Raw genomic sequence first — 18429 nt, 5'->3', positions numbered from 1 at the left:
TTTAGAAAACCACACCTTAAATAGTTCAGACCTAATGGTGAGTTTTGATATCACCTCATTATTCACTAATGTACCACTGATTGAAACACTTAACTTACTAAATTCACAATTTCCCCCAGATATATCCCAGCTATTTAAATTCACAGTACAGGCAGGTTATTTTACATGGAAAGGGAAAATATACAAACAGTTAGATGGGACAGCTATGGGTTCACCTCTTTCTCCCCCCCCCCCCCCTAGCCAACTTCTACATAGAACATCTGGAAAAATTAGCGATCAACACAGCCACTCTCAAACCTAGCCTCTGGCTACGCTATGTTGACGATGTGTTTGCCATTTGGGCACATGGCCCAGACACATTGAATACATTTTTAGTGCATCTAAATAGCCAGCATCCTAAAATCCACTTTACAATGGAACTAGAAGCCAATGACTGCCTGCCTTTCTTGGACACACTGATCACACGTCTTCCAGAAGGTTCCTTATCATTTTCTGTTTACAGAAAAACCCACACATACAGGGAGATACTTACACAAACAATCACACCATCACCCTTCTCAACAATATGGTATCTTAAAAACACTAACCCATAGAGCTAGAGCAATCTGTTCCAATGACAGTGCTCTCACTGCTGAACTTTCTCACCTACGTCAAACCTTCTTAAACAATGGTTATAATCCCCGTAAAATAGATAGCATACTAAATGCTACCCATAAATCCCCTCTATCTACCACAGAGGACTACAACAAAACAATCACCATCCCATACATTAAAGGCACATCTGAAAAGATATCTAGGGTGCTTAACAAACACCAATTATGCACAGTATTTAAACCATATAAAAAATTAGCAACACTCATCCGTTCACCTAAGGACAAATGCACTCCTTTATCACATCCTGGTGTCTATGAAGTGCCCTGTTCTTGTCAAGCCTACTATGGACAGACAGGAAGAAATGTGGACATCCGCCTCAGTGAACACAAAAAATATATCCAACACTTTCACTATGGTAAGTCGGGTCTGGAAGACCATGTTCTGGATACCCCTGCACACAGGATCAATTGGAAAGAAACAAAAGTAATGCACGGAAGCTTCTACAAGTCAGAGAGGTTGTTCCTGGAATCAACAGAAGCCTTGAAAACATACCCCAAACCTTAACAAGTATGGCTGTATAAATCTACCAAAGATTTGGGAGACAGTCATCCTAAGACCAAATTAATATTTATTACTTTTATTTTTTATCATTTGGACTACTATTTCAAAACTTTGATTTTTTTTTTTTTTTAAACCTAGATGGCACCATATTAGGACTTTAGTCTTGTGTTGACTGCTGCAATCACTTATACTGTCCCCACTGTTACACCGGATTGTGGTTGTCTTGCCTTTGTAACAAACTTTGTGTTGTGTGCTCTGAAGATGCTGGATATAAGACCAACGAAATATTAGCTTTTAAGAAAAAGCATGTCTTGTACATTTTATTACTAATCACACCTCTAATGATTGAGTTCCCCATACACTGATATATGACTATCGTTTGATTTTTTCTTTATAACATTAACTTCCTCCTTCTCCTTATCATCAGCCAATCTCTTTTTAGCTGTTTAATATTCTCTTCCAGACGTTTCATTTCGCTTTTCATTTTCATTAACTCCTGCCGAAGCTCTTCTACTATAGTCCCGACGTCTAATTGCTTTCATTGAAATGCTCCCATTTCAAATCGCTCTAATCTATCCAGACACTTTTCACATACGTTAATACTTTCCTTCTTCTCATTTACCCAAACAGTCCACAGATTTTTCACATTTTTCGTTGCATACATATAGCAGTTTTGCAATGCATCCACTGAAAAAAATCCAAAGCAAAGACAAACTTTTGTAGAGAAGCCTTCCGTGCCACTGACTGATGTACGTTTCTTTATGGATGCCATCTTTAGAAGCGAAGGTAGTCCAACAAACAAGTAGCAAAATACAATATAAACAACAAAAGAATTTTAACAACACCACTGAATGACACTTGTATCCACTCTGAAAAAAATGCCACAATATACATTAATTAAAAACACTTTTTTTTTAATTAATGCCCAAAACTACCACTACGCTCACTTGCGACATTTATTTGCATTGGGAATCATTATGTTACGTATTTATACATTTTTTAAAATAACATTTATTGAAATAAATATGAACTTTTGTTTTCGTTCCTTGCAAAATACCACTATATGGATCATCACGCTTCAGTTTTAGAAATGAGTTTTATGTTCTTGTATATCTCTTATCTTATCACTAAATTTCCATACAATACTGCCTCCTTATTTCCAGGTTCTCACACTTTCACTTTTGCTTTCATTCTGCCTCCTGCTATACCATACAACAATCATTTTTCCAGTGGCCCAATTTTTCCTGTGAAGGATGCTACATAAATGCACTATTTCACTCCTTACTGTCACCTCATCATCCACATTACTTTCCACCACTTCTTTCATACTCTCATTCATATTTTGTGCACTAACAGTAACTACTTCCATATTCTCCAGAACACTCTCGCTATCTTACCTTATGTTGTTAACATTCATCACTTCATTTTTTTCCACCTTCCACACAACTCACATTTCTTATACTCGCACACAAAACATTTATGACACACTCTCTATCCTTCCTCACTTTCGTATTATAAGCCATTCACTCTTGGCAATGAATATGTATAATGCACACTATATCATCCAAAATCTCTCATGCTAAACTGTGAAGAAGGAAGCCTTGGCTGCTATTCCCTTGTATGCATCAGTGTGATAAGTTGGTAGCATAAAATATACAAGGGGGGGGGGGGGAGAGTGAAGTTTCAACAGCATGACAGTTATTCTGATACAGACTGAAGTTATGTTTGATAAATAGACTCCTCGTGCCTTATAATTCTTTATTCGGTGAAGTGTTCACTCAATAATTTGTGATTTTTCAATGAACTGCAGATCAATGAACTATTTTTTTTGAGGAACTATCTTTCCATTAATTGCTTTTTCAATTAATTGTTGTTCTGTGAATTATATTTTGATTAATCTTTTTTGATCAATTTATTTTTTTTTTTTGATGAACTGTTTTTGTTTTTTACAAGAATTTTATAATGCATGTAGTAAACAAATTGTAGTGGTGAGGAGTTTATAAAATTCATGAATGAATTTTATAAACTCTTCACCACATACCGTATGGTGGCACTCTGGTATGTGGCTCAGTTCTGTAAATAGGATAAACATCTCTTGTTTTAGTTTCACCTCCTGATTATACTGATGCACTGATGATGGCCCATTAATTTCTAGCTGAAATATTTGCAATAATAAAAATTATTATTCTTTATTCTTATGAATACAAGCGACTAATAATATTTGAATGTCACATGTGCCATTAAAAATCTGTTTAATAAATCATATCATATTCCAGCTTAGTCGTTAAATTTTTGATAAATGCAGACCAAACGATATAGCATTAAAACTTGGTTTTTGTTACCCACTATGTGCGGATAACACAGGCTTCTTTTCTGAGGCTTATTTAAATTTTCTTATATAACAGTTATGATCAATATATGGTATTTCTGTTTATCAACAAAATACTTTGTGACTTATATTTGTTGTGTAAAAAGCTGATTCTCTTCGGTGCTTCCTTTTTTTCTCAATGCCCTTTACTTGTTTTGACATGCAGATCCCTCCAGACTGTCCCAACTGGTGAACACAGCAAATACCAAAAGGGGAATGAATTTTATAAACTCCTCATTTCTTTTTGAGCAGATGTGGAGGTTTCAGTGGATGTAAGAACCAAGAAATCTTATACATTGAGATAGAAGCCCCTTTAGTGTTGTAATTACGAAGCATCACTGCAGATTTGTCTATAACATTCTTGAAATCTTGTTTATTAGAAAGAACTGTCAGTGGCATGCCTAAAATTTTGTTAATTGTCTGAAGTTTGTATCCATTGAGGGAGACAGAGAGAGAAATACATAAGGTAACAAAGTTCTTCATTTTTTCCTGAGATACTGGAGATGTAGGCTCCATCATGTAATGTTTTTATCATGCTCTTTTATAATCGATGGTTGTGTGAGGCAGCATGTAAGAATCTTACAGTAGTGCGGATTTTCTGTATACTGAAAAGGTCAACCTTTTTCTTCCTCAGATACTTTGAGAAAGATGTCAAAGAACAGTAAATTTCTGAGATCTCCAGTTCTTGTGAATTTTCTGTTTGGTGTAAACTGTTCTGATAATCTTTAAACTGCTGTAGTTCTTCTGTTGTTCCCAACCAAATAATGACAATGTTACCAAAATGTATACAACCAAGTTTTTTATTATATTTTATTTTATTTTAATTAAAAAATCTTTTCAAAGCTTTCCATAAATAGATTCCTGGATTGGTGACAGGGGATAACCCTTGGACAGTCTTTCTGTTTGTTTCTAATATTTATTCTGAAAAGTAAAGAACGTGTTTTCCATGCAATGAATGAACAGCCTAATCATGTCAGGAGGAAAAGTTTAGAAAGAAGATCCATTGTGTCATCCCTAGAGACACTGATTCTTTCTAATTTTTTTTATACAAGAAGTTGTGCATCAATGGTTATGTAAGGTTGATGATCTATAAAACTTGTTGGGCTTTATTGTTAGCTTAATAAACTTTAATTCTCATTAACAAACATGTGGTCTCCATAACTATATTTCGCTTCATCAATTTGTGCTATTTTCATACTAATCATAAACCAAAATACTTTGAAGGTAAGTCCAAATTCCTGCATCTTACGAAGAAAATATCTATAGCTTGGATATCAGGCAAGTGAGGTCAATTTCCAGCTTTTAAGGAGGAAAGCGCTTTTTTTGCCAATCTTATATTTCAGAACTCAGCTGTTATACAAGTGGCATAACAGAATCTCCTCACCATTACTTTCCTTGAAGCTGAATACCAGTGAAACATGTAACAAATACTAATTATAATGAAGAGCCAAAGGCTTCAATTTGGCGACATGAACTTATTTAAGTTAACGGATATTATATCCCATATTGTTTCTTAGCCGAATAAGAAACTCAAAGAGTTTCATGGCGAATATAGAAACTATATAAAGTTCGGTGATTCCAAGCATAAGCAAATACCCGGATAGAGCAGCAACTGACCCTTGAAGGTAGTGCAAGCTGAGGTAACTCATATAAAGGGTGGAGCAAGCTCCGATCACTATTCTTGATATTTACCCATAATGTGAACTTAACTCCTAGGAGCTGTATTATTGTTCAACATTATGAGAGAAGGTCACTACCCAGACCGGTTTTGGCCTTTTTTGAGGTCTCATCAGTGAGTAGTTAGACCAAGTTAATACCAAGTTTATAGTGAACAGAACTCTTGGCAATTCTCATCCCTTCTATGAGAATTGCCAAGACGTGTCCTGTTAAATTACTAATTATAATGAAGAGCCAAAGGCTCCAATTCGGCAAAATGAACTTATTTAAGTTAAGGGATATTATATCCCATATTGTTTCTTAGCCGAATAAGAAACTCAAAGAGTTTCATGCTGAATATAGAAACTATATAAAGTTTGGCGATTCCAAGCATAAGCAAATACCTGGATAGAGCAGCAACTGACCCTTGAAGGTAGTGCACGCTGAGGCAACTCATAGAAAGGGTGGAGCAAGCTCCAATCACAATTCTTGATATTTACCCATAATGTGAACTTAACTCCTAGGAGCTGTATTATTGTTCAACATTATGAGAGAAGGTCACTACCCAGACAGTTTTCGACCTTTTTTGAGGTCTCATTAGTGAGTAGGTAGACTAAGTTAACTTCTCTCATAATGTTGAACAATAATACAGCTCCTAGGAGTTAAGTTCACATTATGGGTAAATATCAAGAATAGTGATCGGAACTTGCTCCACCCTTTCTATGAGTTGCCTCAGCGTGCACTACCTTCAAGGGTCAGTTGCTGCTCTATCCAGGTATTTGCTTACACTTGGAATCGCCAAACTTTATATAGTTTCTAGATTCGGCATGAAACTCTTTGAGTTTCTTATTCAGCTAAGAAACAATATAGGATATAATATCCCTTAACTTAAAAATATGTAACAAATATTAAAATAACTTTTCTTGACATATTTTTCTATTTTATAATGTAGGTTCTTTGAAATTGAAATACTCTCAAAACCATAAATCTTCTAAAAAAAGAAAAAGAAATTACAACTGGATCTCTTTAGATACCACAAATAATGCTACCAAAACTAATCACATAGATAATGGATAAATAAGAGTTAACTTTAATAAAAGATAATTTTTTAAGATACCTTAAGTTTTCTCCACCCTCAGATATTTTATGTTCCAATCCTGCTTCTAATGATGAGACAAAAGATTTTAGATGTGAATGTTCCAAAGCAGTCCATATTTCTTCATCACTATACTTGTGAAAAGGATCCAAATTTGTTCGTAAAGTACCAGAAAACAGAACAGGATCCTATTTAAAATAATAAAATTTTATGTTAAAATATACTGACTGGTTGATTGGCATTACAACTGCAACTAAAGCTGTAAGGACAATGTATTACGCTTTTTCATACAGTAAGTAAACTATTTGCTTATACATGAAGAGGGATTCACAGATTTTCTTGTCCAGCATGATTTACTTTCTAACTAAGAAAGAAAAGTTTCTACAACTATATATGATTCGCAGTATTTTAATTAATATGGTGATAACTCATTTTACTACTTGTATATGGAAAATATATGAAATCTGCATTGAGTTTCTAACATCCTGAGGAGGAGACCTCAGGTTAATACTCAGATAATTTCAACCAATAAAGGTTAGAAGTGGTCTGGTTAGTAATCCTTCCTTCAAAACATGGCAATTCACATGCCCATAAATTAAAGCTACCAAGAAATTATATACTTGGATAAAGGATTTAACCTGTGTGCACCTGAACTATTTTCAGGACTGGGGCAACTTGTATATAGAAGCTTATGACTTCACATCACTTGCCTTAGTATCCCATAATGCAAAGCACATATCCTTACGGATATGTATAATGCTATGCATTATGGGAAGGGTCACTACTCAGACCGGTTTCATTCTTAAATGTTCTATATATGAGTTGCCCCAGTCCTGAAAATAGTTCAGGTGCAAACTTGTTTGCATACACTTGGATAAAGGATTGCCCAAGTATATAATCTCTTGGTATCTTTAATTTATGGTATAATCAAGTGGAAAAACTTCCAACAACTATCTCTAATCCAGAGTATTTTAATAAGAAGGTGTGATACTTTTTGACAAATCATATATGAAAACACAAATTCTGCATTACTTCAACCTTGTTATCCCCTCTGAGTCTGGCTCCCACTTATGAGACCTCAATAAAGGTCAAACCAGTCTGGATAATTTCTGCTCAAACTGCACTATTGTTGTTGCTCTCTTGGCTTATTCTTTATACTTCTCACATAACTGATTATTACCATTATTAATTTTGTACTGCCTCCAAAGTACTTTCTACCAGATTTCCAGATGCTTAAGCCCTACATTCATCTATTTTATACCTACCTTATTCAGCCTTTTGACCACTGGAATACATTCACATGTTGATGCTGTTATGTATTTGTCAGTTCCCAAGCAGCATTTATTTCCTTACTGCTGAACTCCCCTTCCATGCTATAGCTCCAAGCTGTCTCCTAAGCTTGTCATAATCACCAGCTTTGTACTTTCACATAGATCCTTTCCACATGGAAGTCTGCATATGGCTAGACATAATCCAGGTGATCACTCTAACCAACTTGAGGAAAGTACAAAACCTCACTCACAACTACATTCTCTGATGAAATGATCAGATCTAAAACTCTCAATGCTTATGTGCCACCTTTTACATGATGCCTGAGATAGTTGTCTCTAAAGAACTCAAGAAATTCATTTTTCTTATTCCCAAATGCTATCTTTTCATTCAAATCTATACCACCATAATTAAAATTGCCCATAATAATTAATCTTCCTTTGTTTACTAATCGAAGTTATTTATACATTTCTTAATCACCACCTTCCACATTCCCTTGCCTATAGCAACATCCAACTAATTATGCCAACCTTCTCTTTACACCACACTGCTTCAACCATCACCACTACTTTCCTCTTTCATGTCTACTTTTTATGTGGACATAATTTCTTTGCTATCATCAGCAGCACTCTATCTCCTTTCTATCCTCACAAAAAACATTTTACCCTTCTATTTCTATTCTAGTTAGGATATCATCAAACAAACTCAATCAGTGAAACCATTTAATCTTCTTTATTTCTGATACTTCTGGCATTTGTAAATAAATGCAGCAGTTCATTTTTAGGTCTATTACCAGTCCTATCCAAGCCACTTGTTAGTTGTGATTTCCCCACTACACCTGCCCTTGTCCAATCACCTTTATCTCTGCTTTCCACATATATCTGCTCAGTCTCAACATTCCCATCCACATTTCAATATGTTCCATTTCTATGCTGATCATCTCTGTACACATACTCAGTGCTACCTCTAACATCCACTCTCCCTATGACATGTCTCCCTGTCCACCCCACATTTCCCTCTCCTGCTTACATTTCTGTTCTCTCTTCATCTCTCACACTACTACTGTTTCCACTAACCAGCACTTCTGTCTCTTCAATACCACTCTCCTGATCTTTCACTTCATCTCTTTTTTCTGATGTTGAGGATGTAAATGATGATGCAACTGCTTACACTGAATATCAGTGTAGATCCACAATGAATAGATATTCCTTGAGACCACGTTCCGATCATAACAAAACTTGTAGGTGTTGTAATTAATAAATAAGTTTTATGTTATTTTATTCTTAGGGTGGGCCACTGTAGACCATCAGTACATCCATACAAATGTTTCTACAGAATTTCTGTTTATGTGATTTAGTGTAAACTTAAATATTCTGTTTCAAATTGCCAGTTTTGGTTGTTAGTACATTTATATTGTGAGATCTGCATGATTAATTGCTTTCTTGCTTGTAATGTTTATTTATAAGTAGTTGAGTGCAGTTAATATATCATGTTTATGTGTAGCGCTAACATATTATAAAGTGAATATAGAACATATGCTTGTTAGTCTGTCCAAAATAAGTATTACAGTCAAAATCTTCAAGGATTTGAAGATTTTTAAACTATTTTTTATTATTTGCAAAACAGTTTAATTTATTATTTATTTATTAAATCCTGTAGTGGGTTTCATTGTGAAAAAGTTTTAAACTAATTAATATAGTCTATTGTGCCTATTGTAACAAGAATTTGCAAGTGGTATCAGATTTCTATACTGAAATCTAAACACACAAGAAAGATCCTAGATATATGTCATTTTGCTATGATAATTTGCTGTCTATTCTCAAAATTCAATTTTAACTTCAACCATAATCAAGTAAATTGAGTTTTCATGGCTCTAAATATAAAAAACAAAGAACAGTTTAATAATATTAAGATATATTTTAAATATATATATATGCATACACACACAATATTCTGAACTTTACTTCAACAACAGAAACTTATCTTAAAATCTTAAAAGTCAAATAAATTACCTCTTATCTGGTTTTTGGGCCCAAAAATATGCCAGTTAAAAAGAACATGATGTCTCTTAACTGCATCTGGACCTCTCTTGAATGAAACAGCTTCTTTATTCCTTTGGCAGAAACAGTTCTCCAAGAAAATCACTTTATCTTGGAAATAACTGCAGATTTCTTATTTCTTGTCAGAGATACAAGAAGTTCAGACGACAAGTTCCTCTTCCTGCATGAAGGAATTCCAATGTAAAATTATCACACATTTAAAAATCAACTCCCTGTTTCCTCCAAAACAGCCATCTAAACATTACTAATGGAACCTTTAATATCCAATAAACATTTCTCTTCCTATATGAGAAATTTCATTTATCAAGTTCCAAAGTTCTTTGAAATGTGTTCAACAACTGTTATTCCAGTTATTTTTGAAACAAATTTTTTTCTAAAAGACCACTACTAATAGAACTTCTCACTAGTTCCAAAAATGCTTTCACATTACTGATATCTATTCATCTCTCGCTCTCCTTATGCAACTCTATCCAGCTGTTTTCTTAGTTACCATTCTTTTCAACTGCATATGTTCCAGTTCGCACAGTACTTTGGGTTCTGCTTCAGTTGTGAAGTAAAGAAACAGCCACCATTACACATTATCTTCACAGTGCTTTTCATGAAAGCAGTAAAAACTCAAAGTAAGTCTTTTGAACTTATATACATCCAATTCTCCATTTACACAGTACACTGGTTCCAGAAAAAATAATGTAAATGAAAACCATCTAAAAAAGAATATAGTGCATATGAAAAAATAGAAAAATGGTTCCAGATGCGAAAACCCGATACAAACAATAAGTTATTTTCAAACAAAACATAATATATATATATACATCTCTCAAAGAAAATAGTGTGTCACTAATAAAACAGAAATTCAAAAAGGTCCAAATATACCCACGCACATGGTTATTAGTTAAATTTTATTCGCCGTCACTTTCTGACAGTAGCCGCATTCTTTTGTGTGAGACTAGAATTAAATCACTTCCATCCCTTGAAACACTTTGGCCATCCTGTTCATACTGCAATGGCGAAACATTTCATTCAGTAAAAGGAACTAAATTAGCACTAATTACCAATAATTCTAAAGGCTGATTTTCTTTTTACCATGAACTCTAATTAATCGTTGAGATCCTGTTTTGACTAGATCTTTGTATAATTCTTCATATCGCACCATACATGACCTCAGTTCACATTTAAACTGTTCAGCTCATTCAGTATTTGGATCACGTGTAAAAAAAACGACTTGGCAATTTTACTAGCCATTTGAAGCCCTTCTTTAATTAATCCTGCAGTGAATAGAATCTCATAATCATCATCATCATCACTTTTTTTCTTTTTCGTCGAGATTCTCAAGAACCAATCAATTCTTCAATATCTGCAGACGAAAAATCATCAAATCCTTCTCCGCCAACTGCATGTGCTAATCTGATGATATTGGGATATTCAGTTGCATGCAAAGGTACAGAGTTTTTCTTTTTCACACATTCTGGCCAAGTAGCTTTCCAGCATTCATTTAAAGTTGATGGTTTCAATTCTGATAACGCCAACTTCGCAAGTTTAATGCAATCCAAAATAGAAAATTTTTTCCTCACATTGTTAAATCTTGAATGAAAGACAATTTATAATGTATTACCTTTCATTCAGATTTAACAAGTATCTAAATTCTCGATGTAATACTTGTATATTAATAAAAAGAAACTGAATGTAAATGAAATGATAATAACATCCATGATTTGAAATTTGCTGAATATTGTATTGTCAAATGTCTTATGAAAGAAAAAAAAGGGGAAGCAATTTAGGAATAGGTGAAGTATGTATTAGTATGCGAGCATTAGGCTAAAATCCCAGACAAGATAAGAAGATTAAATCATGACCTGAGGCCATCATGTACGCAAAGGTCTACGTTGCATGGGGAGGTCTCCCATGGACGAGAACGAGAAGCATCGGAACGGAGTGCAGAAGAATTCAGGTGCTGTGTGAAGGTCATCGAGAGAGAATATAGTTATTTGCGACACAAAAATGAGGCTTTTGCCTTTTGCCTCGGATCTGTTCTAGTCATTCTCGGAGAGAGGAAGTTCCAGTGAAGTCGGGGTGAGATGAATGAGAGTGGCTAAGTGGCCAAGTAGAATGCCAATGTGCATATAGGTCTCGGCATAGCAGAAGGTCAGCGTAGGACAAGAAGGAAATGCGGAACTTCATGGACCAACATCGGCAGCAGTGCTTCATGAACATCGTAGGCGACGAATCATGATCGTATTCACACATCTACCCTCCAGAAGCAAGAACCTAAGGAACGTATCAGCCATGTAACCTTGTCAAAAAAGGACCAGATGAAGAAAACATGAGCCGTATAATTCCAATTGATCTGTATCATCTGTACAAATGATGTCATCTGTATCATCTGTACATCATCTACCAATTACATATTTTGTCCTATTGGCTCTCTATTTCACACCAGATAACCTCATGTGAGCTGCTCTCTGAATCTCTGTCCCCATGATGTACTTCTACTCTTTTTGATTACATTCCTCTGCTATCATTAGCATCCCCCATCATATTCCTTGCATTCTATTGCTATGACCATATCATCCTCAGTCAGCCAAGTCTTACTAATGCTTATAACCTTTGGCCAAGTTGCGCTGACCAATGCCACAAACTCCTCACCCTTATTTCAAATATTTCTGGTATTAGTATACATGAATTGTAATACCCCTTCATCTCACAACCTCCCTTATACCTTGTGTTGTTTAGTCGAATAAGGTAAAGTATCTGATGCGTTACACATATCATGTGATGACTCTCCTACTTAACAACTTTCAGGTGGCCTGGAAGTTGTTAAGTAGGCACCCACACTCACCCCCCCCCCCCAAACTTTCTAGTTTTCCTGACTCTGTACTTCTGAACTTTCACTGAACAACACTTTCTCAAGACTCCTGATTTCAAATCCATTAAATTGCAAGCCATTAACCTTATATAAATCCTTCTTTCCATCAAACTCACTCTACACCATTCCTCCTGCACAATCTGCATGCTGACTCATTCACAATCGTAGTTTTCCAACTTAGCTTGCCTCTATCATACTGCGGTAACAGACTCCCGAGTTTTACTTTCTCACTCTTCTTCTTTCTGGCATGCAATATTAAGTTCATGTCTTCTCGCACATCGCACTTGTCACCTGCTAAATGTCAACCTACACATTCTTGTAATACATGGGCTGATGTGCCATCTAATCCTGTGGCTGTGTTTGCATCAAGTTTTTCCAATATTTTAAGCACCTCCATTTCTTCAACCTCTCTTCTCCTATCCATCAATGTTACATCTGGCATTTCAACATCAAATAGTACACCCCTGCAAAATACTCACTCAGTAATTTAAGTATCTGGTTTGGTTTTGTTACCTCCCCCATCAGCAGTTTTTAAAATCATCCTTCCTTAGTCATTCCTACTTTTACTTGCCACATAGCCTTTCACTTTCCACACATTTTATATTATTATTACGGGTGACTTAGACTCATCGAGTGAGGCCCTAATCATGTCCATCACAACCATTCGACATTCACACAGTATCTATCATACTTTGCCTTGAACTCATTCACTGTCATAGCATCCACAACAGACTCTGGCAGCTTATTCCACTCATTCACCACTCTAAACGTAAAAAACCCAGCTCTAACATCCTTATTAACCACACTCTTGCCCAGCTTCAATGGATGTCCTGTTCTTAAAAATATCCTCTGAATTTATCCTATAGAAACCCTTCAGCAATTTGAATGTCTCAATCATATCTCCCCTTTTCTGCCTATCAACCAATTTCTGCAACCCACAAATCTTCAACCTGTTTACATAAGGTTCATTCCATAGACCTGCTATCATCTTGGTCACTCGCCTCTGGATCCTCTCAACCTCCTCCCCATTAAGAAGAATCCTAGGTGACCATATCTGGGCACAGTAATCAAGATGGAGTCTTATCAAGGCTCGATACAGAGGAACAATAACTTGCTTCTCTCTGCTTGTCAAAGTATTCTTCAGAATCCAAGTGATTTGATGAGCTGATTTAGCCACTTTCACAATGTGCCCACTAAACTTCAACTCCCTATCCACCAACACTCCCAAGTCCCTGGCCTCATCAATCTCCTGGAGTACAGTTCCAAAGTGATATACTGCTTCTAATCTTTTCACCCCAAAATGCATAACCTTACATTTTGCCACATTAAATTGACATCCATTCTCCTTAGCCCATACCTCCAATCTATCCAAATCATCCTGCAAAATTTTGACATCTTCTGCATTTACTATTGCCCTACCCAACTTAACATCATCAGCAAACAAATGAACCGTTCCTTTCAGATCCTTCCCTATATCGTAAATGAACAAATTAAACAGCAGTGGTCCAAGAACAGAACCCTGCGGCACACCGCTAGTCACAGGCCGTCTTTTGGACTCTACTCCTGAGTAAACTACTCTCTGGTATCTCTCCATCAACCACCCTCGTATCCATCTCACCAACCCTATATCCATTCCGATATATGTTGCAGTTTACGGATTAGACTTCCACGTGGTATCCTGTCAAAGGCCTTAGCCAGGTCCAGCAGTATCACTGTAAACCCATTACCCTTATCCAGTTCAGCCGTCACTGTGTTATAAAACCTGAGCAAGTTACTGAGGCATGATCTACCTTCACAAAACCATGCTGTCTCCCATACAGTATCTCATTTTCATCAATCCATTCCTGTATTTTACCCTTGACTACTTTCTCCAAGACCTTGACAACAACTCCTGATATGCTGATCGGTCGGTAATTTGCAACAGTAGTCTTGGATCCTCCTTTATGCAGTGGAACTATTTTCCCCTCTTTCCACCCCCTCGGAACTAAACCAGACCTGAGACTCAGATTAAACAATAAGGTCAAGGACACTGACAATTCTTTAACTGCTTCTCGTAAGACCCGTGCTGATAATACCATCCAATCCCACAGATGTATTCACATTAAGGTTCTGTAATAGACTATTCACCTCCACTTCATTCACCATAATTCCCATATAAACTAATGGTTCCTTCATTCCTTCAACGTCACCACCTGGATGATATACTCTTGCAAAGTGCTCACTCAGTAATTCCACTATATTGACTGATTCAGTGACCTCCCTACCATCGGCGTTCCTTAAAATCATTCTGCCATTTACAGTTTTTCTTTTACTAGCAGCATACTGAAAGAAATGTTTGGGATTCTCTTTAGCTTGCATGGCTAATTTCCTTTCATAATCTGTTTTTGCCTTTCTCACTACACTCATTACCCTTCTGGCCTGTGCTTTATACCGGTCATGTGCCTGCAGGTCACCTTTCTCCTTAAATTCCTTCCAGAGTTGTTTCTTTTTTTGCAACTCAAGTTTAATGGTGTTATTCATCCATTTAACCCCTACTTGATTTACTATTCAGACTCTAGGTATACAATCCACCATAACCTGCAAATGTTCCTTGACCACGTCCCATGCCCTATCAACATCCAGCCCTTGCAGTTTTACATGCCATGGAACCGAACCAAGCAATCTCCTAAGCTTGTCATACTTGCCAGCACGGTAATTCGACATGTACCCTGTCTTAACCGAAAATTTCACACATCTAGCCACCTGCCAGGTCAAGACCCTATGATCATCTCACCAATAGGTGGCAACATGGTCATATTCATTACAGTCAAATTCTCAGATGCTATTACTAGGTCAAGCACCCTCGAACCCCTAGTATTTTCCATTACATGCTCTCTCAGATAGTTATCATTCAGTAACTGAATAAAATCCAGTTCGTTCCTCACATTCTTCCAATCAATGTTACTATAGTTGAAATCTCCCATAATAATTACCCTCCTTCCACTCATTTCATCAATTTGTCTATGCATACTATCTCCACCATCTATTCCATCACCTGGTCTATAGCAGCACCCAACTGTACATTTTGTTCTGTTAGTCTCAATCTCACACCATAGATATAGGATAAATTTTTCTAAACAAGATAGAAAACAAAAGAACAACAGATCATTCCTGGAAGTCAAACAAGCAGTTGGTGAATAGTGAAGTATGGAGTAGACTTTTCTCATGGCATGTAGTGAACAAGTGGAATATGTTGCCAGAGAAAGTGCAGAGTGCAACATCAGTGAACGAGTTTAAGAAGTTGTGTAACTAGCAATGCATGAGTATAACTGATTATCTCTGAGAGTTGTTTTTGATGTTTTAGAATTTAAGTGTAAATATGTTGTGCATTAACTTATATTATGCGTTGAGTGGATCTTGCACAATGAATCTTGGACTACACGAAGGTGCTAGTGTAATAATAATGATCATAATAATTTATCATATTCACATTAATCTTCAGAATATTTCTGTACATCCATCTAACAAAATGAATGTATGTTGACTGTTTTTTTGTTATTTACTAGTGATGTATTTATATTTTATTAATGTTTATATAGTATTTGATGGTATGTTATTTGTGCTGCTGTTATTGTATCTATTTTCTAGTCCCCCCCCTGTAAGACTTTTATACCACCGTACTTCAGCATTTCTGGTCGAATATCATCTACTCCTGCTGCCTTTTCACATTTCAAGCCTTTGATGGCTTTTTCAACATCAAGTATGGATATGTATTCCTGACTGCATGCCTGGTCAGTGCTTTTTACCACTGTGCTGTCATCACTGCTTGTTTCATTTAGCAAATTTTCAAAGTAATTACTCCATACTTCAAGGATATCTTTTTCTCCTGTTTTCATTTCACCTTTATCATCTCTAACTCTTTTTACAGCACTCTTTCCTCCATTCCTAAGCTTCTTTAAAACAACCTCAGAATATTTTGCCACCTTCTTGATATTTATTTTCTATGTTCTTGCCAAAGTCCTCCCATGACTTTTGTTTAGCTAGTTTTACACACTGTTTAGTTTTCTTACATTTGTCTCTGTATTCTCTAAGAGCACAAGCTGGCTTATTTGACAGGAACTTTTGATATGCTTTCTTCTTTTCCTTCACTGCCACTTTAACTTCCTGTGTCCACCATGGAGTTCTAATTTTTCTATCCTTGCAGACAACTTCACCACATGCCTCTCTAGCTGAATCAATCAGGGTTTTCTTCAAGGCTTGCCACTGAATCTCCAAGGTTTGGTTCCTGTTCTTAAACTCTTTTATTTTTCCTTCAATAATCTTTGTGTATTTTAGTCTACAGTTCACATCTGAGAGCTGCTCAACTTTTATTCACTTTAAAACTTCCTTACATGTCTTTATTTTCAATATGAAATTCAATTTTATCCTGCTCAAGACTAAATAGTGATCACTTCCAATTTCAAATCCTCTGTACACTCTGGTTTCTTGCACTAGGGAGAAAACATCACTATCAACAATAACATAGTCAATAAGACTTTTCTTATTCCTTGCCTCTTCTCTCCATGTGAATTTGTGTGCACATTTTTATGTTGGAACATGGTGTTACTGATAACCAGTCCATGTCCTCAGCAGAAATCCAACAGGTATTTGCCATTATTATTAGCTTTGCTCTTTTCTCCAAATTTTTCCAAAACATTTTTATATGTCTGACAATCACTTCCTACTCTGCTATTTAGATCCCCAACAAGGACCAACTTTTCCTTTTTCATTGTGTCAGTAGCTTTCTCTAGAGCCTCAAAAAATTTCTCCACTTCTACCTTAGTAGAACATTCTGTGGGACTATAGGCACAAATAAGTCTCATTGTCCAGTTCCCCATTCTGATATTTGCCCAAATCACTCTACTTGACAATGCCTACCATTCAAGAAGATTAGCCTCGTATTTTGTGTTGAATACTATGGCTGCTACTCCTTTTCCTTGATTGTCATTGCCTGAATATAACATTTTGTATTTATTGCTCAGGTTTCTCACCAGTTTTTGTCTTTTTTGTTTCAGTCACCCCTATTATGTCGATCTGGTACTTATCTAATTCCTCCGCTAGCTCCATTTGTTTGCCATTCTGGTTTCTTGTTTTCAGATTTGTTCCAGTAGCTGACTTTTCGCTATTCACTCTGGTTTCCTGGCGAAAACAACGGAGGCCTTCGTTCATTCAATATCCAGGTAGATACCCAACAGGGTGTCTACCTGGATATTGTGCAGACAATAAAAATGAGACACGTAATGTGCATATAACATGTTAAAAATATAACCAATATTTTTAACATGTTATATGCACATATAACCAATGTTATATGTGCATTTTAACATGTTATATGCACATATAACCAGCATATAACCAATAACATGTTAAAAAGTCACTAAAATTTTAAGTCTAGTTCAGCTAGCCATTCGAGAGCTTAAGGATCTGCCTCAAAAAAGTCTCCCAGGTCACCAGGGTAAGCTCTTATGCTGCAATCCTCCACAATGTGCTGAATGATTTGGTTTATGGCCCTACGGTCACATTGGGGTGTAGGTGATCTTCCCCACTTATGTAAAGCTGCCTGCACAGATATTATGTCCTATTTAAGATTTTCCATAGATTATGCGGAAGCTCAATCCCTTTCGGATTTTGATTGGGAAGAATATGTTGTTTAAGTCTGTGGCGATTTTTCTTTCCAAGTTTCTAGCCATTTTGAATTAACATTGAAATCGCTATTTACTAATTCTTCAGTTAGCTTTAGTGGAGGTCATTTGGATTTAAGGCAATTTATACTTATATGTGGAGGTCTTCATGAATTGGTAACAGGGGATTGCTGTTTATTTTTTTGTACTCTTTTATGAGAGCATCTTCTCTGTGCAGGTTTGGTGGCGCAGTGTTGCTCAAAGTTGGAAGCCAGTAGAGGGGGATGGATTTGACACAGCCTGTTATTGTCCTCAGAGTGTAT

General features: G+C 36.1%; 1 protein-coding gene across 1 annotated transcript in view; it reads right to left on the bottom strand.

The window, feature by feature from the left end:
• The window catches only part of LOC150097870 (ATP-binding cassette sub-family C member 1-like), a 626276-nt gene that overhangs the window by 35415 nt on the left and 572432 nt on the right, over nucleotides 1–18429 (bottom strand). The window contains exon 26 of the mRNA XM_090406616.1: nucleotides 6297–6463. Within this exon, the coding sequence (XP_090262742.1) occupies nucleotides 6297–6463 (167 nt within the window). The remainder of the gene's footprint in view (nucleotides 1–6296; nucleotides 6464–18429) is intronic.

This window comes from Typopeltis vanoorti, chromosome 16, assembly GCF_054136105.1.
Source record: "Typopeltis vanoorti isolate ZY-2024b chromosome 16, IOZ_Tvanoo_1.0, whole genome shotgun sequence".
NCBI classification, from domain to species: Eukaryota; Metazoa; Arthropoda; class Arachnida; order Uropygi; family Thelyphonidae; genus Typopeltis; species Typopeltis vanoorti.
The sequence above is the reverse complement of the archived record's forward strand: the minus strand, read 5'-3'. Positions and strand labels throughout refer to the sequence as shown.